A 25,404-nucleotide genomic window follows, 5' to 3' on the forward strand; every position below is an offset into this window, starting at 1 on the left:
AACAACGAATAACACTAACCATAACAACGAATAACACGAACTCAAATAACCTGAACAACACTAACCCCAACAACCTGAATAACACCAACCCTACAAACCTGAATAACACTAACCCTAACAACTTGAATAACACTAACCATAACAATGAATAATACGAACCCGAACAACCTGAATAACACTAACTCAAATAACCTGAACACCAACCATAACAACCTGAATAACACCGATCCTAACAACCTGAATAACACTAACCCTAACAACCTGAACAACACTAACCCTAACAACCTGAATAACACTAACCCAAATAACCTGAACAACACTAACCATAACAACCTGAATAACACCGATCCTAACAACCTGAATAACACTAACCCAAACAACCTGAACAACACTAACCCTGACAACCTGAACAACACTAACCCTGACAACCTGAATAAAACTAACTATAACAACCTGAACAACACGAACCCCAACAACCTGAACAACACGAATCGCAACAACCTGAATAACACCAACTATAAAAACGAATAACATGAACCCCAACAACCTGAATAACACTAACCATAACAACCTGAATAACACCAACCATAACAACCTGAATAACACTAACCCTAACAACCTGAATAACACTAAGCCGAACAACCTGAATAACACTAAGCCGAACAACCTGAATAACACTAACCAAAACAACGAATAACACTAAGCCCAACAACCTGAATAACACCAACCTCAATAACACCAACCAAAGCAAAGAATAACACTAAGCCTAACAACCTGAATAACACCAACCATAACAACCTGAATAACACCAACCAAAACAATGAATTACACTAAGCCGAACAACCTGAATAACACTAACCATAACAACCTGAATAACACTAACCCGAAGAACCTGAATAACACTAACCCTAACAACCTGAATAACACTAACCATAACCTGAATAACACAAAACATAACAACGAATAACACGAACCTGAACTACACTAACCCAAATAACCTGAACAACACTAACCCCAACAACCTGAATAACACTAACCCGACCAACCTGAATAACACTAACCCGACCAACCTGAATAACACTAACCCTAACAACCTGAAAAACACTAACCCAAATAACCTGAACAACACTAACCCCAACAACCTGAATAACACTAACCCGACCAACCTGAATAACACTAACCCGACCAACCTGAATAACACTAACCCTAACAACCTGAAAAACACGAACCCAAATAACCTGAACACCAACCATAACAACCTGAATAACACTAACAATAACAACCTGAATAACACTAACCCTAACAACCTGAACAACACTAACCCTAACAACCTGAATAACACTACCCCAAATAACCTGAACAACACTAACCCTACCAACCTGAATAACACTAACCCGAACAACCTGAATAACACTAACCAGAACCTGAATAACACTAACCATAACAACGAATAACACGAACCTGAACAACACTAACCCAAATAACCTGAACAGCACTAACCCCAACAACCTGAATAACACTAACCCGAACAACCTGAACAACACTAACCCCAACAACGTGAATAACACTAACCCTACCAACCTGAATAACACTAACGCTAACAACCTGAATAACACTAACCATAACAACCTGAATAACACTAACCCGAAGAACCTGAATAACACTAACCCGAAGAACCTGAATAACACTAACCCGAAGAACCTGAATTACACTCACCCTAACAACCTGAATAACACTAACCCTAACAACCTGAATAACACTAACCCTAACAACCTGAATAACACTAACCCAAATAACCTGAACAACACCAACCATAACAACCTGAATAACACCGATCCTAACAACCTGAATAACACTAACCCTAACAACACTAACCCTGACAACCTGAACAACACTAACCCTGACAACCTGAATAAAACTAACTATAACAACCTGAATAACACGAACCCCAACAACCTGAACAACACGAACCCTAATAACCTGAATAACACCAACTATAAAAACGAATCACATGAACCCCAACAACCTGAATAACACTAACCATAACAACCTGAATAACACTAACCATAACAACCTGAACAACACCAACCCGAACAACACTAACCCCAACAACCTGAATAACACTAACCCTAACACAAACAACCCCAATACTAATAAACTGAATAGCCATAATTATAGAGGTTGTTCCATTCCCAATCTTCTCTCCAGGGCTTCAAACTGGCAGTACACTGCCATCTTGTGTCATCTCCCATCCTGCCCCATGATCATTATTACCCCTAATGAATTCTTCCTAACCAAACTCTTTCACTTGCTGATGTCAATGTTTCCTCTCCTTTCTCTCGTCCTTTCCTGTTTGTTTATTCCCTTGCTAGTTGTGCTCAATTGCTTCTCCGCTACTCCACTGTCAATTTAACCTTACTCTTCTATGAGTCTCGATCTTGTTTAGAAAAAAAATCTAACCAAAACAAAACCCCCAATAACGCCAACACTAACTTCAATAATCCAAACTCGAACACAAACCCTAACTGGAATGGCACTGGATAGAGTGCAAAAAACCACAATATTTAGCGAGTATAGGGACTCCATGCGGCAGATTGCATCCAGACTTCATATTACAGCAGGAGGTGTCTGCAAGACTCTGAGGAGGATATGTGAAACTGGTACTGTTGATAATTAAAATAACCAATCGAGAAAGAAAGTCTAAATTCTCCAAATGTGACGTGAAGTACCTCAGGGTATGTTGTCTACATGGATAGTCAATGATCCAGTCGAGATCTTGTGAATGACCGAGCTGAAAGTACATGTGTTAATGTTTCTTCATATTAGCACAATGTGGTCTCATTGGATAAATAGCTACCCAAAAGCCTTTGTAACCCTCTGTGCCTCTCTTCAACAAAGGTTGTCAAGCAGACGTGGACAAAAAAAAAAACCTACCAGAAAATAAATTGGTATTTTTGCTTTGCATGGGTAAGAGGAGGCCATGACGATTTAAAGCCGAGTGTTTGTGCCATGGTGCAAGATGAGTCTGTGCCATGGTGCCGTATATTTTTGAACAAATCAGGTTTATATGTGCACCAAGGAAAGAAGGATCCAAATATTTAAGCAACCAACTTTATTGCAGTTGAAGAACAGTTAAAAAGTAAGCAAAGTGTCAAATACCTCTAAATCAGCTCCAGCCAGTGTAGCACCACGTAGGACACAGCGCTTGAGATTTGCATTCTTCAGTGTTGCCACCCTCAGATTCACTCCTGCCATGAGACTACCCTCCAGGTCCACTCCTTTCAGGTTTGCTCCTGTTAAAAAGGATATATAAAGCAAATACACAAAGAGGGAAGGGGGGGGGGACATAAACATGTACAAATTCAATAGGAATGTAGAGAAAATCACAGGGAAATACTGCATGGAAAACGAAACAAAAATTACAAATACATTACAAAATAAACAAGAGAGTTCATAGAACATGTTACCCCACACAATGTTCAGGTATATGCAGCACTTCAATTGAAATAAAATAATGATTTTAAAGTTCGTTTGAAAATATTCCGGAACTTTAGTGCTGTTGAAGCAGTCTTGTACACCACCTTATTTAACATGTCCAAGTACTGAGAAACTGGAGGTTCTTGGAAGCAATAAGAGGGCGATTTGTGTTCTGCAGTGTTCAAGTTTATAATTCAATTTAAGTTTACAAAAAGATTGTAAAGGTCATCTAAAATATTAATTCCGGAAGTTTACCGCTGATGCAGTGGCTATTACCTTACACAACCTTCCTTAGCATATTACCACGAGTTATCCGTGCCTATTATTTGTGTTCTTTATGACATCCTTAAAAACAATAAATTTACTGTTTAGAGTGATTTTCAATTATATTTTACTGCCAGACAGGTAGACAGAGCAAAAATTCCTCTTTGCACATGTGCAATCAGGACAGATTCAGAGCCAAATTACTGTGAAATGGCAGGTTTGTTTTCTGATTCTTGTTCAAAATATAACATTTGATTTGTATATAGTTGTTCCTCGATCATAAACTGATAAGACAGAAAGACAGATAGACACGAACCAATTTCTTAACCCCACTTTTCACTTCGCGTGTGAGAGGTAATAAAGTGGACAAATGACAAATTATGTTTGAAACTCGGATTGAATAAAGTGGAGCAGAATAAAGGTCTCACGGATTGCTTTTCTCAGATATGACAGGTCTCCAAAGTAAGCATTACAATCGTTGCCAAAAATATTGGCACCCTTGCATCATTTCTTCCAGAAAATTGTTGAAATAAAAAAAAAATCTTTTGGTATCCACATATGTATTTCTTTGGTTTGCAGTGGAACAAAACAAAAAAAGCTGAAAAAAATTACTAAATCTTGGATTATTCCACACAAAAATCCTAAAATGGACCAGACAATATTCTGGGCACCTTTTTGAAATTATTAAAAATAATTAGATTTCAAGCAGGAGATTCTCCTTTATTTTGGAAATGAACTCACCTGTGGTGAGTTGCAAGTGCCTACAATATAAAATTGCTCATTCAACCAGTTTGAATAGAGAAAAGGAGTCATTGTGCTGCTTTGTGTCACTGTGTGCACCACAATGAGCATGGAGAAAATAAAGAAAACCAGAGAATTGTCTGAGGAGGTCAGATACAAGATTGTAGCCAAACATGGATAATCTCAAGGCTACATGTCCATCTCCAGAGATCTTGATGTTCCTGTGTCCACTGTACGCAATGTTATCAGGAAGCTTAAGGCCCACGGCACTGCAGCCAACCTTCCTTAACGTGGCCGCAAGAGAAAACTTGATCGAAGATTGCAGCGAAGGATTGTTCGAATGGTGGAGAAAACACCTCAATCAACTGCCAAACATGTTCAAGCTGACCTTCAGACACAAGGTATGACAGTTTCAACTCGCACCATTCGTTGCCAACTCAATGAAAGTGGGTTCTATGGTAGGAGACCCAGGAGGACCCCACTGTTGAGAGAGACATAAGAAAGCCTGATTGGAGTTTGCAAAAACACACCTGAACAAGCCAAAATCCTTCTGGGAGAATGTCCAAATTACCAAATTACACAGATAAGACCAAATTAGAGCTTTTTGGTAAAGCACATCATCTCGATGTTTCCAGAAAACAAAATGAAGCCTTCAAAGAAAAAGAACACCTTCCCTGCAGTCAAACATGGAGGAGCTTCAGTGATGTTTTGGGGTTGCTGTGCTGCCTTGAATGTGTGCATGGGCATCATGAAATCAGGAGATTACCAAGGTCTTTTGGAGCGCAATGTTCAACCCAGTGTCAGAAAGATGGGTCTCCATCGAAGGGCATGGGTATTGCAGCAGGACAATGACCACAGTTCAAAAATAACCCAGGAAAGGTTCAACACAAAACGCTGGACTGTTCTGAAGTGGCCAGCAATGAGTCCAGATCTAAATCCCATTGAACACCTGTGGGGAGATCTGAAAACAGCAATTGGGGGAAAGTCAGCCTTCCAAAGCTGGGCGAACTGGAGCAGTTTTCACAAGAAGAGTGCGCCAAACTACTAGTAGAGAGATGTAGGAAGCTCATTCATGGCTATAGGAAGTGCTTGACTGCAGTTATTTTGTCCAAGGGCTGTGATACGAAATATTAAATCGAAGGTGTCAATAAGTCAATGCCATTTCTTTTTATTTTCTGATTTAAAAGGATATATTAAGTTCTGAATCAAAAACAAAGGTCCTGTCATATTAACAGTGAAATAAAGAATTGTGGAGACAAAACACTTTTGTCAATTTCAACTTATTTTTCGAGAAAAGTGTGAGTTATTTGAAAAAAGTGCAAGGGTGACAATAGTTTTGGACAGGACTATGTCTGGACTAGAAAGTAAAAAAAAATTGAAATAAAATTGGTTTAGTTTCACAATTTGAATACTTATATTTCTATCAACTCAAAACAGCTGTTCACCACCATTTCACATCCTTCCCCATCCAAAATATTGATCTTTTCTACCCTCGTTAATCCACCCCAAACCCACCTCCTTCAAATTCCGTTTCCCTTCCTGAATGTTGCTGTAGTGCCATCTTCTTCACCCCATGTACCTCGGCCCATCCCTCTCCCTTACACAGATATCCTATTGTCTTTGGTCCCCACTGTTTAGTGCTTCCCTCTCCCACCCCTCGTCTCCTGCCTTGTTATATGTTTCAGTACATTAGCTCTTACACGAGCCTCAAATTTGAATACAAAAAACCCCCAAAAACTCAATTCAAGCGACACTCTCTCTTCTTCTTCTTCTTTTGGCTGCTCCCGTTCGGGGTCGCCACAGCGGATCATCCGTATGATCCGCATAGTGATTTGGCACATGTTTTACGCCGGATGATGCAACACTGGTCGCCTCTTACAACACAGGGATATGGTACACCTATTCTAACCGGGGCATACACCGGCCCAGTACACTGGTACTCATTTCGCCGACCTCGGAAGGATGACAGGCTGAGTCAACCCCCTGGTGTATTAATTCAGTGGCCCAACGGGGCTTGAACTCAGGACCTTTTGGATCCCAAGCCGCTGTCCTAACCACTGCGCCAACACCAGGCTCAATTCAAGCGACACTATAGAACCCTATCCATTAAAATGGGGCTTGCTTTGTACTGAGGCAAGTACTTGTGGTTTGTGAGTAGAGAAAACATGGCCCACAGGGTACGGCCTCAGAACATCAATCCCAAAGAAAGGTAAACGATTATTAATTGAAAACAGTCACCAGATTGTGCTAGTTCTTTTATGTACCCTCAAAAAACAAAAGAAGCAGTCGAGTTTGTCATCAAACGAAGGGCTGTTCGAAGCTTGTTATGAACCGGAATTTGAAAAGTGATGAACAAACTAACTTCACCTGAAAACGCAGTGGTACAGCATTGCAGTCAATCGTCAAAAGGGGGCACAAACACAGCTACTCAATCTGCATTAAATGTGTTTGATAAATACAACATGATATACTGTATATCTTGTAAGAAAAGGCATGTGAACTGTTATCCTGCTCAACTTTCTCGATTGTGTTTAAATTGTGAGTAAAATGATTACAAACAAGGGGATGCTTGCAAATATGACAGCAGAAATGTTTATAAGAATCGTCTTGCACATTTTCTCTGCTTTATAGTTATTTATAATTAACCGTGTGTGTATGTGTGTGTGGTGTATATTTCAGTGAGGGATGACAATTCCTGGACCAAGCTGTGATGTTTTCTTGTTTTCAAATTTTTGTTCTGAGGGCTCATTTCTGGATCATCGCTGAGCCCCAGACAGCTTCCAATTGCAGTTCGTTTGTAGTAATATTCCCAGGGATGGTTTTTAAGATCTCTCTCTGGTTGTTCTTCATCATTCCCATTACTCCAATGATCATGTATGCGTGTGTGTGTGCGCGCGATCATTCAATCACCAGTCAGCCCTTCTAACCAGATGGCTGAAAAAAGTAACTAATAAAACAAACACAAGGTTAGCCCTTTGCTATTTCAAACTTGATCCGAGTTCCTCCACAGCCGAAGGCATTTAAACATAGCACACGCATGAGAACCCCAGTTATTCATGCCTCCATCAGCCATTATAGCAGTTTCAGTGCTTATTGGCGGATCATCAGTGATGGCGTAGATAGAAACATGCACCACCGAAGCTGCTAAACGTCTCCCATGCAAAGCTGATCGCAATTAACATACAAATACGAAGAGCCAAATTACATCTCTCACCTGTAATCGGACGAAACACCAATCAGCTCTCAGGTGATCAATCATCATAGCCATGTCTCGGAATTATCATAATTAAATCACCACTCGGCCCTTCCAGTCAGAGAAAGCTGCTTAAGGCAACGCTCCATAAGGTTAGGCCTTTACTGTTTCAAACTCTACTCAGGTGTGTGTGCGTGCGTGTGCGTGTGCGTGTGCGTGTGTGTGTGTGTGTGAGACGCGCGCGCGTAACGGGGTCCATAGCTATATTGCTGTAACAATGGCATGGACTGTGTGGCCGAGTAGCTTGGATTACTCTTGCAACAGGGAAAATGTCAGAGTAAGTCGTCTTGTAAAACTTACACCGATAAGGCAGTGAGTGTTAACTTTAAAACAGTGTAGAGTAAGTTTGTGTGAAGCCTATTTTTAAGCAAGGCCAGGTGAGGACTTGGGAACAAAGGTACAACTGGATTATTTCAAACACCCAGTTTGATGTAACATGCAGTGTGGCCATCACCCAGATTTGGGAAGGATCCGGACCTGAATTAAAATCTAAATCGGCTCGTTCTTGTCACCTACCCAATTCATCCACCTAGTATTGTCACAACTTGTCCACAACGTTTTGAAACATCGTGCCATATATCGTTTTTGTATTCCTGGTATTGGCTTAATGGTTAGGGTAGTGGGCTTGGGATCTGAAAATCCTGAGTTCAAATCCCACTCTGCTGTTGAATTAATACCAGGTGGGGGTGATTCTGCCTGTCATCCTTCTGATGTTGGCAAAATGAGTGCCAGAATGCTGGTACGAGTTGAGGAAAGCCTTCATCCTGCAGTGCACTGAAATAGGCTGGTTTAATGATTAATGTTTTATAGCCCCCATGAGGGTTGACATCAGCACACAGCTTCTCAAAAATGCAGTCCTACCTTCTAAATTTGCCTTTAAGCCAGATGGTTCTTCAAAGTTACAGCCTTTGAGAGATGCTCCTTCCAGATTGGCACAAAGCATCTTCACACCTTGAAGGTTTGCACCCTGTTAAGGGGATAATAAAACAGCACATTATTGTGATGAGAGATATATGGTGCTTTGCCACAGTGGTCAAAAACTTACTTTGTACAAAATCACAGAAATATAATGGGAAACTATACATCCAAAATGGCACAAGTAAGGTCAGCTCTCTCCAGAGAGGCAGAAGCAAGATTGCACTGGCTGAGGTTGGCTCCATGCAGTGTGGCCATCTTGAAGTTTATGTAGCGAAGATCGAGGCGAGAAAGATCGGCATCTGCAAAGTTAAGTCCCTGAGAGGAGAAGAAGAGGGGAGCACAATGATTAGCAAGACTGTAAAGAAGGGGTGGAAAAGAGGAGAAAAACCGATTTCAAGAAAGACAGGATAAAAATAAGAGAGAAAAATATTAAAACGACCAAATGATGTTGGTTCAGTGGTGTAGAGAATAAGAAAGATACCATACACTGAAGGTTTACAATGTTTCTGAAAGCAACAGCGTTTGAGATATGGATCATGTTTGTGCCCTGCATACAGTGTGCATCATGAATGTGCCCACCTTAACAGGAAGGAGGGAACCATAAAAACATAAAGTTTGACAGTCTATGGTTTAGTCAAACTTTTGCTTCAATGTAATTAATACAAAATACAAAAAGCGATATCATGTTCATCTGTTCTTCGAGCAGTTTAACAATGTTTCCTTTTGTATTTCATATGACAAATGATAACATTAACAACTACGACACTCGGTAGAGCACATACCTCCGCCAGGCTGAACAGTTTACGTTTTTGCATCGCACTGATAGGCCGAATCTGTTTACGGACATTAACCAAAATCAAATCCCGATAGACATCGTTTTTGGCCCCATCTCTCAATTATGACGAATCACTTAAAACATTCTCGGATCCGGATCTTCACCAGAATCAACAAAAATTTTGTCCTCATCACCTCCCCAACCTGTCTACATAGTTTCGTCCAAATCCGTCCACAACGTTTTGAGATATCCTGGTCACAAACAGACAGACAGGGGTGAAAACATAGCCCTCGTCCACCTTTGGTGGCGGACGCAATTATATCTGTCGTGACAGTAACATGCCATCGAGAATTCCCATTTCTCACTTGATGTGCATTAAGAATAGTGCAATAATGTCTGTTGTAGATCAACCCACCCCCATCCCCCACTCCTCCCCCATATCACACTAAATGTGTGTGTGTGTGTGCATCAGGATCCACAAAAATGAGAAATACAGGTCAACCTTTCACAGCATTAACAGGATCTCTGACTCCAAAAGTCGATTCCTGGTACTCTTGGTATTCCACCTCCAAACTCATGTTTTTACTAAAGGCAGTCAGACAATGGTCTGTATAATTTAACCTGCAAAACCTCCTCTTTCACATATTTGGAGCACAAGTGCTGGCTTTTTTCCTTTGGCTTCTCTTCTTTAGCTTATCTATAATGTACTTTTACTCAAAATGCAAATGGAGTATGAAAGCAAGCTGGTGTGAGGTTGTTACCATATGTTGTGAAAGAGACCAACCTGACAGCGAAGCTCGCATGTCGTGGGTGTGGACAAAAGAAAGCGTACAAACTCCTTTCTTGTGAGAGGAGTGTGATCATCTGAAGGGCGATTCACCTGTAGGCAGCATCCATTTTAATCAGAAGTCACAATAGTTTTCCTCAACCATCTTTTGGTTCTCCCATCTTAACCACTCAGTCCTCTCTGTCTTCGTAACACTCAGCAAGCCCACCCAACATCTCCCCCTTGCTTCCACACACTTCACATTTGTCCATTACCTCAATGAGATGTTCCAGCTGACAAACAAGCTCAGATATTCCAAAGAACTTTGCCTCTTCCAAAACACCTGTGACAGAAATTAAAATGATGTAATTATAAGGTGGAAGAATGGCACTCGGTTGAGCGCATACCTCCGCTAGGCTGAACAATTTACATCCCACTGATAGGCTGGATCTGGATCCGGACGTGAATTAAAATCTAAATCGGCTCGTTCTTGTCACCTACCCAATTCATCCACCTAGTATTGTCACAACTTGTCCACAACGTTTTGAAACATCGTGCCATATATCGTTTTTGTATGCCTGGTGTTGGCTTAATGGTTTGGGTGGTGGGCTTGGGATCTGAAGATCCTGAGTTCAAATCCCACTCTGCTGTTGAATTAATACCAGGTGGGGTTGACTGCCTGTCCTGAGGTCCGCAAAACGAGTGCGAGCTTGTTGGTATCCTGTGTCGGAGTGGCGACCCATCCAGGATTGTGCCCAATAGCCAAGGAGACTGCTGAGGCAGCACCGACGCTCTGCACAGAGTATGGTCCCAATGGATGGATATTGTTTTTGGCCCCATCTGTCAACGGTGAAGAATTTCTTTTTAAAATTTAAAATATTTTCATATCCGGATGTGGATTCGGATCTTCATCACAATCAAATGTATTTGTCCTCGTCACACACCCAACCTGTCCACCAGGTTTCATCCAAATCCAACAATAACTTTTTGAGATATCGTTCTATATATCATTTTTAGCCCCATCACTCAATGGTGAAGAATCATTGAAAAAAAAAAAATTCGGATACAGATCCGGATTTTCACCACAATTGAATCAATTATTCCTCGTCACACACCCAACCTGCCCACCAAGTTTTGTCTGAATCTGTCCACAACTTTTTGAGATATCATGCTCACAGACAAACAAATAGACAGGGATAAAAACATAACCTCTATCCCTCTTCGGTGGCAGAGGTAATAATCAAATTTAAATACAATATACCTTTATATACACTGATAGCGAGTATGCCCTCCCTTTACATTAAAAAAAAACATTGAAATTCTTTGAAGGACACTTTCAAATAATTGTATTATAAACTCTTGTGGAATAGTGTTCCACACTTGTTCCAAGATCTTCCAAAGATCATCTAAGTTTCTGGGACTCTTTTTTTTTTTTGTTTTTAACTTTTTCTACGTCCAAATAGTCCCATATAGCTTCAATGATGTTGAGATCTGGGCTTTGAGGGGGCCATTCCATATGTTGAAGGCCTCCAGCTTCCTCCTTATTTTGCGAGTAAATTGTAATTATTCCAGCTGAGCGTCGTGGATCATTATCTTGCTGTAACGACCTTAGACCAATAAGGCTTGCGCCATTGGGGATTAGCATGGTGGATTACAATTTGTTTGTACCTTGCTGCAGTCAACATACCATCTGTTTTCAGCAATTTCCCAACACCATTTGAGGATATGCACCCCAAACGTTGAGTTGAACCTCCTCCAAGCTTCATTGTTTGCTTCAAGCAGGGCTCTTTATACTATAAGTTCCAGTTTTTGTCATCTCACATACCGTCTTCAATTCGGTCCAAACAACTGAAACTTTGACTCGTCTGTCCAAAGCACCTTTGACCATTGCCCCATAATCCAACTTCTGTGTTCTTGAGAATATTTTAGCCTTTTAGTCTCATTTCCCTTTCTTAACAGATGTTTTCTGGCTGCAACACATCCTTTGAGTCCTGATTTCAAAAGTATCCTTTGCACTGTTTATGGATGGACGATGACACCTGAGCTTTCTGCCAGTTCTGTTGTCAATTCTAAGCTTGTCTTCTTTCTATTCCTTAAGGATATTTTCTTGCTTATATTTAAGGATATTGTTACGAATTTCGGTCCGCCCGGCGTGCAATCGGCCACGTAACTCAAATCGCGACCGCGTCGCCCACCGGAACGGACAATTCAGTCGTGACCCTCCTTGGAACTACCGCCAGGAGCTCGTCACGGGTGGGTCTTTCGACCCCACCACAATTGTGCCAATCGGCCACCCGCGCAGGATAGGGTTGTTCGCCAAACTCAACCTACCTAAGTACCTGCGCGGGTAGTTAACCGGGCGATCGTACCTCGCCGCTGGCTGGCCTAGGACACGAACCGCTTAAGCGGTCCGTTCCGTGCTTCAGTGATAACCGAGCGGTGTTATCGCCGGCCCCGACGGACGTGATTATTTACCGGGTGCTTTACACCCCTCCTACCAATTCCTTCCGTGATGCAAGATGGAACTTTCAAACAAGGGAAAGGACGCAACGAAACGGGGAACAGTTCAACAAGCACATGTATTGCACACTCAGACAAGCACGTATTTTACAGCCATACAGTAATTCAGGCATGTATACAGTGAAAGCAAGCAACGGCAGTTACAACCGAATAAAGTCTTTATTTCACACGCACACTTAGACAATTCTACTTATAAGACGGCGCCACCACATGCATTTACACAAAAGCAAAGGAAAAAAGCCACCCTCAAAGGCAAGGGTGGCAGACAGGTTTGTGGACCAAATTGTGCGTGGAACCTGGATGAGCAGCCAGGTCCACGAGATCGAAGGGTCTTACCCGCAACCTCGTGGCACGATGGCGGGCAAGCCGCGATGTCAGCGTCGCTGAGCTTGGCTTCGTGCCCCTGGCGTGGCCGGTGAGCTCTCTCCGTCGATCGGCCCCCTGTCTGCCTTAAGACTTCAGCTCCGAGCTCCGTCTCCCGACTCTGCCGCACCGACACTGCCGCACCGACACTGCACTCGACTTGACTGCCCCGTCTCCTGACTCTCCAGACTGCCGACACCGACACACTGCACTGCCGACCCTGCACTCGACTTGACTGCCCCGCCGACACTGCTTGACTTCCACTCCACAGACTCCAGACTTGACTGCCACGAGCTGCGTTGTGCTCGCGCTTATATAGGCCTTCAAGTCTTGGGTGTATCGATTACAGACGATGTTTCTGTGTACTTATTGAATGTGCTTCAAACACCACATCTTGAAAATATTCCTGGTTTTGGCTTAATGGTTGGAGTGGTGGGCTTGGGATCCCAGAGTCCTGAGTTCAAATCCTGCTGGTGTTGAATTGATACCAGGTGGGGTTGACTCAGCCTGTCATCCTTCTGAGGTTGGAAAATGAGTGCCAGCTTGCTGGTATCCTGCGTCGGAGTGGTGACCCGTCCAGGATTGCGCCAATAGCCGAGGAGACTGCTTCGGCAGCAACAACGCTCTGCACAGAGTATGGTCCCAATGGATGGATGGATGGATCTTGAAAATCGAGTGATGCGAGACATTTCACTCAATGTTTTCCTTCTTTAAGCAGCAACAATTCTATGGCGATCTTCTCCTGAAATGTTAGCCTTTTTGTTTTAAGCTAATGATTAATCCTGATATATCTGTATTCTGCGGCACGAAAAGTAGGCTTTTGTCTTCATGGATGTATAGAGAGAGGAACATCTGACGTTAATGATGAGAAATGCTGAACAATGAACAATGAGTCATCAATTAGATTTGATTGGTAAATGTGATGGATTAACGATTGCAACACTTTAAATTAGCTGCTCGTGTATAGTTTAATTTGAGTTGGGATCACAAATCTTTGAAGATTCTGATCGATGTGAATTAAAGATTGCTAAATGAGAAGCCTGGTTTCCTCTCACCCAAATTATTATTAGTCAACATCGTTATAATAGTAGAAAACACTAGTGGAGGCTTGGAATAAATTGTTGATGCTCATAACATCCTTATATTTTAACTCTTGAATGTGTCCAAGATCTTTGCACACCAGTAATTTATATAAAACAAACACACACACACACACACACACACACACACACACACACACACACACACACACACACACACACACACACACACACACACACACACACACACACACACACACACACACACACACACACACACACACACGTAATTGTTATCAAACAACGACAACTGCATGCCTCACCCTGAAAACTGAGTCCACTATCGAGAACAAGTTGTCCATGACGCAGGAAGTCAAGAACAGGAGAGAAGTAACGAGGAGAGCGATCTATCAAAACTGCTCCTCTTCCATCCCTGTGATTATCCCAGGCCTCTAAGGGACAAGGGTTTGGGGTGAAAAAAGGGGAAAGAGGGATAGCTAATAGGGGAAGGGGGTGGGGGAATGAAAAGTGTAAACAATAAAAAAAGAGCTTTCTTTTGGTGGCTGTCATCAGCAGGAGATACGTTTTACCAGTTGCAACAGTGTGCCACTAATTATTAAAATCAGAGCTAATTGTATGCAAGATGAGAACGGGCATTCGACATTAATGGAACTTCAGAATGACAAGGAATTATTTCCTTAAAGAAAATTATGAACCAAGGTGTGGATTGGATGCCATCTATTTCTTAAGTAGTGAAAGAGAGGAAAAACCTCTCACTTCCCCTCCCCGCTATCCCTTCTCTGTACGCTGTATTTACGTAGCAATCTGACCCACAATAAAGACATTCGTTTTACTCTTCTAATAATCTTTTTTTTGTCCTTACAGCAACTTCTGGTAACAAAAAAAAAGAGGAACTATGGATCAGCAAATAAGGCAACATGCTTGGATGACAAGCCAGGCACAATGTTCCTCTGTTGAATTATAAACTTAAGACTCCCAAGGTATCCATTTTCTGCATAATGTGCATAGAGCGCTTTGATTACTTATAGATACGATATACCAACGAATAATTATCGTGAAGCCGGCGTTCACAAACTATGCCCAACTGCTCTATGCCAGTGGCTTGTTCTTAGATGCACATATGACGACTGTCAAGGCTTTTGGGAAATCACTGGCATAGCTTTCAGATAATCAACAGAAAAAAAGACTGACTTACAATACCACCTCCCCTACACTGATCTAGACCTTCCCACCCTACCTCCCCACCCTCTGCCTCCCCCTCCCCTCCCCATTCCCAAATATGTACAGCATGGAGGATCCTCAAGGTCTGCTTAATGGCTCTGCACTCAATGCACTTTACAAAATCCACTTATCTGGGCAGCATGGTTGCAAATGACAACAAACTAGATGACATGACAATAAAAAAAATGAAATGACAACAAATAAATGGCAACAAACTACGTACAAGCACTCTAACTCTGCAACTAGATCAGGTGGAATCAGCACACGTCTCCTCAAAACTTGCTCTGTTGCTCTTGCACAACCTATTTCTGACGGTTTCACACTGTCATTTGCACTTGGTCATTTTCCATCTGCTTGAAAATCCACCTTCACTGGACTACATGAAAAGGTGCAAAAATGATCCCCTTAACTACAGACCTATCAGCTTACCTCCAATCATCAACAAGGACTCCATCATCGCAGTTGATATGAAATCCCTCATCCAACAACCTCATCTCAGATCACCAAGTTGGTTTCAGACCAGGTCACTCCACCTTGGACATGTTGCTTATACTCACCCAGCAATAGAGGAAGGCCCTCAATGTCAGACATGAGACCAGGGCCATTTCTCTGGACATATCTCATGCTTTTGATAGACTGACATCCCGCCTTACTCTCCAAACTGTCTGCTTTTGGCATCCAAGGCCAACTCCACACATGGCTTACTGACTTCCTCTACTCTCACAACCAACATGTGGTACTTGATGAAATCCTTGCATCTCCTTTCCCTATCAAGGCTGGAGTGCCCCAAACCAGTGTTGTAGGCCCAGGCCTAGTCCTGAGCTTCATCATTGATCTCTCTGAATCTCTGGAAAATCTCTTTATCCATTAGCTGATGACTTTACTCTCTGCCATGACATCCCTCATCCTTTAGAAAGGCAAACTTCAGCCTCTTCCCTCTCTTCAGACCTTGACAAAATTACAAGCTGGTGAAACACTTGGAATATGTCTTTCAATCCTGATACATCTCACTCCAAAAGGAACGTCTAGTAACACCACCCCCTCCCCCAATCGACTTTCTTAATCCTCTCGAGGAAGTAGTCACTCAAACTCATGGGTCACACTATCGGCAATGATCTTTCTTAGGATATCACATTGAAAAATTGGCCACCATAGCTAGCCACTGACCAGGTGTCCTCCGTCATACAAAGTCCTTCCTTGGCACATCTGCGAACTTCTATCCACCTACAAGGCCTTCATCTGCAGCTTTATAGAGCACTGCTCTCCCCTCTGGGCTGGCTTCCCAGCTTCACCTCTTGCTCAGCTTGACACTGTGGAAACCAAGGCCTTCAATATCATTACAATCTCCCACGATGAAACTGAGTCTCTGGGCTTATCACTTAGACACCACAGACAGGTGAGGTTGGTGGTCTCTCGGTGTTCTACTACCTCCTTTCTGGTCTTTGCACTCTCTGCTCTTTCTGTGCTTTGTCCCCCACAGGTTTCTACAGGGCACACACTTCACAATCAACCCCCTTCTGGTGAAACTATTGAAATCCAGGATCACTGCTCACCTCCACTAAATAGTTCCTCCTTTTTTCCACGTGTGCAACCAACTTCCACATTTTCATCAATTTCATTCTTCCCTCCAGGTCTTCAAGACAGTTGTTCACCACCATCTCAGATCATCCCCAATCCAAAACCATGACCTTTTCTACCCTTGTTAGCCCCTCCCCTAACCTTGCTCCAACCCCTCCTCCTTCCAGTTTTCCTTCCTTGGAGTTTCCTTCTGTATCCATCTTGTCCACCCCATGCATGTTGTCCTGCCCCCCCCCCATTCATCACCACGCCCATTGTTTGTCCAAGTCTCCCTCTATCTTGGCTTTCTACTCTGCTGTTGGTGTTTCCCTCCTAGCTCTACTGTTCCTTTTGCATCCTGTTATGTTCTGATCCATTCAGTGTACATATTCTTCCACTAGCCTCGACTATGTGTACAAAAAAAAAAAGCAGTCAGTCTGGACAACCGAGTGTGGATGTAAAGAGGAAATGGCATTAACACTCAGTGTAAAGTACACAGGGAACTCATTATTACATCACACTGTTATTCCACTGCGACCCAGTCCGTCTCAAGACGGCAGATCAATAAGCTTGCCGTAGTTCCACAAAGGCACCTACAGGAAATGATTTGTATCTTGTGTCAAGATGGTGTTGCTAATGCTGAGGCCTACAACGTGCCATCATGCCAAGTGTTTAAAAACAAATTTCTCATCATGTGACAGCTGTACACTCGTCTGGACCTATCGTCCGCCTGAGCGATCAGATATTCCCGAAAGCAGTTTCTATGGAGAACTTCATAAATGGCACCCGAGCAAGAGGTTGCCAGTGTTTCATGTGCAATGGCTCAATTTGGTTTGTCATGCATGAAGCATTACATACCAATGAAATTAGTTTTAGCTATGTACAGGTGCGGCACTACAGAGGTGCAGCAAACCTCATTCTGGCTACGATTATCTTTGCAGATTGTGTGAGATACTTCTGGGGCTCTATTGGCTTCTTGTCGCATTGTACAGCTCATGACCACTAATGTTTTCTGTCCTTATCATGTTATCCTTGAGTTTGATGGATCTCAGATATGCATGTTTGACGATACATGGTGAACCTATACTTGGAAATTATCACGGTGAAGCTGTGATATTAGTAATAACTAGACGACTCGTGAAAATAATATAAAATAAAATACAAAAGATAGCTCCAGCGAACTATACCGCTGAGGTTGTTTGCATTGATCAAATTCTCCCGAAGAGTACTTGACTGAATCGGGAATTGATTTTTTTAAGAATTATTTTTGTTGCCCGATTTTAATGAAACTTGATACTGCACACCGCAGGTGAATGGCGAGTAAGGTGGCCCTAAAATTTTTGTTCTATTGTGTACCGTTTTGGCTGTATTTCAGGAACAATCATACATACATACATACAATATGAGAGTTTTAGTAATATATAGATAGGTGTCAGCATTGTCTTCCTTCTAATTCAGAGCTTGGCTTGGGATGGACTTGAAAATTGAGGGCAAAGTGTGAGAGGGACCGAGATGAAGAAAACGGGATATACTTTATTCCACAGGGTGATTGAGTGCACATGGGAGTAGGAGCTAAAATACCGAATGGGGAGATTCTCTATCACTATATGAAGGGGAGGGGAGGGGGGGGGGTTCCATATGTGGCAGCATTTTGCTTGGAAATTAAACCAATGTTTTATAGCAATAACGATCACCAAACATGGGTTGAAAATAAAAAGATTCTTAATAAAATACAAATTTAAAAAAAATCAAATTCTTTCAACGTACAAGTTAATGAGCTATCCTGGTAGCTCTGCAGTTCAGTCTAAAATTCCTAAATTGAAAATGAAAAAAAAAGGGCTCATTCAAGTGAACTCACCATTTGGATCAAACATTTTTGCAAGAACTGAGTCTGGTGCCTGGCTTACAAGGGTGCTCCTGTTAAAAACAAAAATAAAACATTAAAAATAACTAAATAATAAAATCATTATCGTTTATATTTTACTCATATATATTTTACAGTGCATCACAATATTGTAAAACAACAAACTCTGCGTGTTAGTCGATCATTTATGCTGTTTGTGATCAATTCAACTTGAAATAAACAAAGATAAAGTTGTATTGCAAGCGGGATGCCACGATATTGTGCTTTGTTGAGCCCACTATCTCTCCTTGACTCAAATGAACTGATCAAACAGACAGGGCAGTTCAGTAAACAAACAACAGTTCCTATCCCTAGGGCATCCACTTTGGAGTGGTTATCTTGCCTGCACAGTTCCATTATGGCGAGCACAAATGATGGAAGACACTGTTATGCATTTACAAAATCATCAACCTCTGTTGCAGCCTCTATGAGGTCTTCCCTCAATTCAATGCTTGCAACAATATCTACACCATCAAGTATACTTTAATACCTCAAATTCTTGTTCCTATCTCATCCGACTTCAATCCCATCTCTTTATGACGTAACATTACATTTGCTAGCGTACAATAATCTGAAGTGAATTACATTTGTTAACTAGAAGGGCACTCAGTGGAGTGCATACCTCCGCCAGGCCGATTAGTTTACATTTTGTATGTAAACACACACACACACACACGCACGCACGCACGCACGCACGCACGCACGCACGCACGCACGCACGCACGCACGCACGCACGCACACACACACACACACACACGTTAGCTCTTTTTTAAAATTTAGCCCGATCAAAATGAATCTCACAATTTTTCATACTGATCGGATAAAGCGTTTAACGTGTGCAATCATGACATAATGAAGCCCCAGCTATTATATCATAAATAATTTTTAAAATCACACTTTCTTCCCATGGGGAGTACTTGCCATGTGCCAAGTTTCAATTTTTCCATGGAGTGATTTCAGAAATATGAAGGCCCAGAGTTTTTCGTTTTTTCCAACACGGCTGTCACACCACGTGACTTATGACATAATAATTATCATTTCAACATTCTACATGAGTAGTTGCACATATGGTGAAAATTGTGTCAATCGGACAAGCGGTTGCAGAGAAAAGATAGAAAATTTGAAAAGAGAAAAGATAAGAGAAAAGATAAGACAAGCACATTTGCATTTCCTCGACATTATTACCCCGAAAATACCTCACCAAACTTTTGCACTCTAAAACATAAATAAAGCGGCCTCAGATCCTAGACTATCATTAGTTCCTCTTTTTCTCAACTTTGGAACCAACTTTCACATTCTCTTCAAGTTCATTCTTCTTTCCAGATCTTCAAGACAGCTGTTCACCCCTATCGCAGATCATCCCCTATCAAAAACCATAATATTTTGTACACCTGTTAAACCACCTCCAGATTCCTTATAAATTTTGCTTGTGTATCCATCTTATCCATCCCTTACATTCTCCCCTACCCCTCATTTGTCCGTCTCTGTTTCTTTTCTTCCTCTGCCCTGCGGTTCCTTTTTATTATGTTGTGTCCTGATCCGTTCTGTGTTCGAGCTCTTCCACAAGCCTTGACTCTATACAAAAAAAACAAACAAACAAAAAAAATCTAACAACCAAAGTTTGCCAAGTAAAAGCAAGATGACGGAGCGTGTGGAAAAGGAGAATGATCTTATCTCATGTCTGCGATCCGAAACATCTGCCAAAGCTAAGTCAGAGGTATCCAAGGCACAGTGACCAGGATGAAACCCAAATCGATCGGACTTCACAAAAACATGAAAAACTAAATGAGATGATGGATTCCATACCCTTATTCAACAGTGGGAGAAGAGTTATTAGATGATAAATGAGAGGATAAGATAGACTATTTCCTATTTCATGTTTGCTACTTCCCACATGTAAAAGAAAACTGACGAACATAAAATGACAAGAAGCAAAGCAAGGTAAGTCAAGCGAGTTGATCAAAGATAATGGACCCAATTTCACCTTGTTGTGAGATTATAAAGATGCAGACAAAGCAAGTTGGGTATCCTCAGAGAGAAAATAACATTTGATTTGGGTAAAGTGACAACTTGAACCACTGGGATGTTTATAAAGGATTTGGCGCACAAGCCTTTGTTGGGAAATCGAGTTAAGATCTCTGTTCAAAGTCATGCGATGTGGATCTGCCTCTGGATTGATGATTCACAGAGGTCGAGTTTTTCCCTTGTCCGAATGCATCCACCCTTCCTTGTACGTCGGTGGTTCATCCAATCATTCTGCTCATGATTTGCAAGAGCTCTAATTTCACGTTTATTTATTTTCTTACATTTCTTCACCCATCTTTCTGCTTTCTTCTTCTGTATTTACTCGTTTTCAAACTATTTAATTAATAGTTACATTTTTTAAAACTTTTTATTCTTCCAATCATTGCTATAGTCGAGGTTTTCGTTCTGCTGATGAAGCTCTAATTAAGGCAGATGGAGAACTGCACGGTCATGTTGTTAATGGGAACGTGTAAAATCTGTGGCCACTGCACACTGTCTCTTTTGGAAGATCTGTGGTAATACCCTGTAGAGAAATTTTCTTAAAAATCCTGAATCTTCAAGCTTATTTTTGTATTGTTCATGATAATTGGGCTGGCAGGATGGCCTACAAGTATGCACACTCGTCTCAAAGCTGTCTAGCCTGGGTTTGAATCCCAACCCAGCTATAAACTGTCATCTCAGTGTTTCACAGGCAGGGCAATTCATCAATGTGCGTGGTGACCCTCGGACGGACGTTAAACTGGCTCCCCGTCTGCCGGCATTAGTTGGTGGTTATTAAGGCTCCCACAGAGTTCTTCATGAAGAGTAGGCGAGTTATCGTTGGCACCTTGGCCAAATTGCAAATGCCTTCCCTGACTTCCTGAGTCAGAGTGGCGACCCATCCAGGATTGTAGCTGAGAAACTGCTTCAGCAGCACCAATGCTCTGCCTCGGGCGACGACGACGACCGAGGTTTTCAAATACTGTACATGCTTGAAAACAACCCCAGAAGGTTTGTCATTACTCCTAATGTTTTGGAGATATATGAGGGCCATCGCAAAAGTTCTGTCACCTGACCTACAAAAGATATTGACTTTTGACTCATTTTGTTCATGCCACATTATTCGGCATAACCTATATTCTCTCCATAATCTATACGAGGAGTGGACGTGACTGTGATGACCTCTTTAGAGAGGTCAAGATATATTCCCCAAACCTGGTTTTATGTCTTTTTTTGGTGAATGATCTTTTGGGGATTTTGTATTTTTCATCTGCCATGAACATAGAGTTTCGAATTTTTTTCTTTATTGAAGCTTTCTGTCATGGCTGTGCAGCTTTATTTATATCAGGAAATAAAAAGCCAGCACTATATACATGTAATTTTGGAATCAATATACCTTATACTTAAAGGGGAACCCGAATGCTCAGACCACTTTGATGCTAATACATCCCTCGATACCCGACAAAATAGATATTGTTGCGAGGGGGTGGTTAAGTTAATTCCCCACACCCAAGTGTGGTGGACGGGTGGTTAACACCGACCAGCCCGGATTGCTGAGCGGTTTTCCTGAGGAGGCGGACACGTTGCTCCTCGGAGATTACAACGTGCACAGGAAGGGTAGGATGCGGCACATGCACAGCACATGGGGTTTATACTCGAACCCCACAACAAATCCACAGACAGATCAACTTAAAATAAACGTGGAGATTTAATGTCAATATAAATATTTACAAGGGTAATTCAAAATGTAATAATAATAACATGAAGTAAATTAAACCTAAAGTCGAGGTGCCTCAACGCACAGACTTAAATAGACAAAGGGAAACAAAATAAAAGCAAATCCTCCCTTTATTCTGGCACTTATCTTGGTCAAGAGATGGTCTCAATGGAACTTGGAATCGAGGCGCTTCATCCTGTACGTGTAGACGTGCCCAAAATGGAAGCCACTCTCTCGCAGCGGGGAAAACGTGCGTCAGGCAATTCGTGAACGGTATTCAACACCAGGGCTCAGAGACCGCCGTAAGGCTTCCTCATCGATCGCGCTAGCCGACACGCTCTCTGCAGAATGGCGCTGTCTCTTCGGTGATATACACAGGCTTTGTGGTTGGTCTCTCACAATCTGTCAAGAGTCAGCAGCCAGAGTCCTGCTCTACCATGTGAGCCAATTCGCCTCAGCACGAATAGGACAATCGTGCCGTTTTCTTCATGCGACGAAGGAAAGCCATTTCGTCATGCCGAGAGGAGAACAAAGCGAGATCCTCTGTCCCAGCCACATTTCTCTCTCGACCGCATCCGTCCGTCACACCGAACTCGTGCGTTCGCTCCCGATCTCTCCTTGACGTCACACCGAACAACCGTCTACCTCCGGAGCGTGGCTTGCTCGCATAAAACCCGGGAAGGCGGGGCCTCTCGCCTGCTCGGCACGCCTGCCTCACTTGTTGTTATGGTGGTTGTGGTTATAAAAATGCAACTTCATGGTTGGCTTGTAAATGCAAAAACATACGAATAGGTCACAGGGGGCAATCACATACTGGGGAAAATTATCCTTAATCCCAATCTAACAAACACCACACCACCACCCCCCCCCACCCCGTGCGGTGACACAATACTTTAGCTCACAGTCTCCTGACTTAATTTACATCGAGATGTCTCCTACATGTCCACGGACCAAACAACTCTATTCATCCTAACTTTCCGATGGAATTCCTCCATCCACTCCCACAACCGTAGCACAGCCCCCCCCCCCCAACGCCACCTCCCCTCCCCCGGAACCGTAACTCCTACAAGTTTCAATGCAGGCATTACCACTCCATCCCTTCCACTTTCCGATACACACCTAATTAGCCTATGAAATAAATTAGGAGGGGCTGTGGGAAGTGAGCCATAGCTAACTAACCTATTCTCTTCAGCATTCTACACCTGTTAAAAAATTCAAATAATCACGAAACTCTTGGTTCCTCGCTCCTAATTCCTGGGGCGGGTAGGAAATGTCAGAAAACACAAATCGACGACAAGAGACAAAACCTTAACCAAAAATAATTTTTTTAATTATTATTATTTTTTTAGCATTTGTACAACCCCCTCTTAAGACTGCATTCCCCAGTGGATGCCACAACACCCAATGTTTCCTGCGGAGCCAATCCAATCCATCTACCGACCACAGAGTCACTCTCACCCGCTCCCATCCTAATTACCCATGTCCCAATTTCTAGCAAAACTGAACACTTGGGACAGTAAGCCTCGAGGCACTTTACCCTAAGTGTAAGTCGTCACAGGTCGGTCGGGTCTAAGAGTGTTATCCATCCCTCCCAATTTTCTTCGCACTCTTTTAATCCACCCCTGTGGATTTGTTGCTTTCAAACTCCCTGGGTTCCATACTTTCTATTTTTTATTTAATTAATTTATGATTCAAAAATCTTAGAGACTAACGTGGCTAATGTTTGGGTGCAATTGTAGACTTCAAGCACACCCTTGATGAGGTACAAAGATTCAGATCAGCCACAGGAACTGTATCCATAGGATTTATTGCGAGAAGCAGCAGGATCGATGTCTGCATCACACTCTGGGATCTGGTAGACTCAAATTTCTCACATTAGTTCCCAAAAGCCTGCATCCCCCCTCCAGGATCTGGTAGATCTAGATTTCTCACATCCTGTGTCTTGTCAACTCAGAGTTTTTGGAATAGCTGGAGTTTTTCTACAATCTGCTGTGATTGTTCGTCAAGTTCCGACTTTCTTCCTGCCGACGTCTTTTGAAGCTCTGTCACTCTCTGGGCTTCGCTGTTTAATGACTGCAGTTCCATAGGCAATGCCCTGTTTTTTGTTGGTTTTTTTGTTTACACTGCCGAGGCTCATATGAGAGTGGAATACATGATACCAGTATTCATTCATAGCTAAATATACATTAATACAAAAATAAGAATTAAAAAAAAAACACAAAAGAAGAAAAACAAAAGTGATTATACCTTGTTGTAGTGAAGGAAACACCACCAACATTGAGTGTAATCCAATCTGATCCAGAAGAAGTTGTGACATAATGTTGTGGTGGGGCTGAAACAAGTATAAATATATAAACAAACAAAGACGTGATATTCACTGTGCCAAAGATGTTTATATATATATATTTTAAATGGTTCTAAAAATCATTTGCAACAATATTGTTGGGGATGTGTGTGTCCTAAAAATTACTCAGGACCATTTAAGAAAGCTTGTGATGAGACAAAAAGGTGATAAGACGAAGGAATGGAGTTGAAAGGCATTTTTATTTCACCGATTATGAAGATGAATTGGCTTTTTGCATATATAAAAGGTTCATGGAGGAGCAAAATAAGGCAGGATGATGGGGTTCCAACAGACACAGGACAGAGGTGAGCAAAAAGACAATGTGCAAACACACAACCATCACTTGAAAGATCAATAGATTTGCTGGATATAGCAGAGGCTGAGCAGGAGTAAAGAAGATCCTGGAAAGGTACAATAAATGATGCGAGATAGTGGTAAGAAACAACTTTGAAAGCAATGGAGGGAAGAGAATGTTGGATATACACCTGAAAACAATTAGATGCACGAAGAAAAAAATAG

General features: G+C 42.1%; 1 protein-coding gene across 5 annotated transcripts in view; it reads right to left on the minus strand.

The window, feature by feature from the left end:
* The window catches only part of KCTD9 (potassium channel tetramerization domain containing 9), a 46,180-nt gene that overhangs the window by 12,076 nt on the left and 8,700 nt on the right, over positions 1–25,404 (minus strand). For 3 of the 5 annotated variants that reach the window (XM_085875595.1, XM_085875619.1, XM_085875613.1), the window contains 8 exons: positions 24,789–24,873; positions 18,775–18,833; positions 14,441–14,614; positions 10,470–10,537; positions 10,213–10,308; positions 8,819–8,968; positions 8,597–8,702; positions 3,160–3,293 (listed from right to left, as the gene is read on the minus strand). In XM_085875595.1, coding sequence (XP_085731721.1) covers positions 3,160–3,293; positions 8,597–8,702; positions 8,819–8,968; positions 10,213–10,308; positions 10,470–10,537; positions 14,441–14,614; positions 18,775–18,833; positions 24,789–24,873 — 872 coding nt within the window. The remainder of the gene's footprint in view (positions 1–3,159; positions 3,294–8,596; positions 8,703–8,818; positions 8,969–10,212; positions 10,309–10,469; positions 10,538–14,440; positions 14,615–18,774; positions 18,834–24,788; positions 24,874–25,404) is intronic. The other 2 variants (XM_085875605.1, XM_085875626.1) reach the window with 1 other exon arrangement.

The sequence above is a fragment of the Eptatretus burgeri genome, chromosome 1 (assembly GCF_056783735.1).
Source record: "Eptatretus burgeri isolate ZD-2024b chromosome 1, Ebu_testis_v1, whole genome shotgun sequence".
Taxonomy (NCBI): Eukaryota; Metazoa; Chordata; class Myxini; order Myxiniformes; family Myxinidae; genus Eptatretus; species Eptatretus burgeri.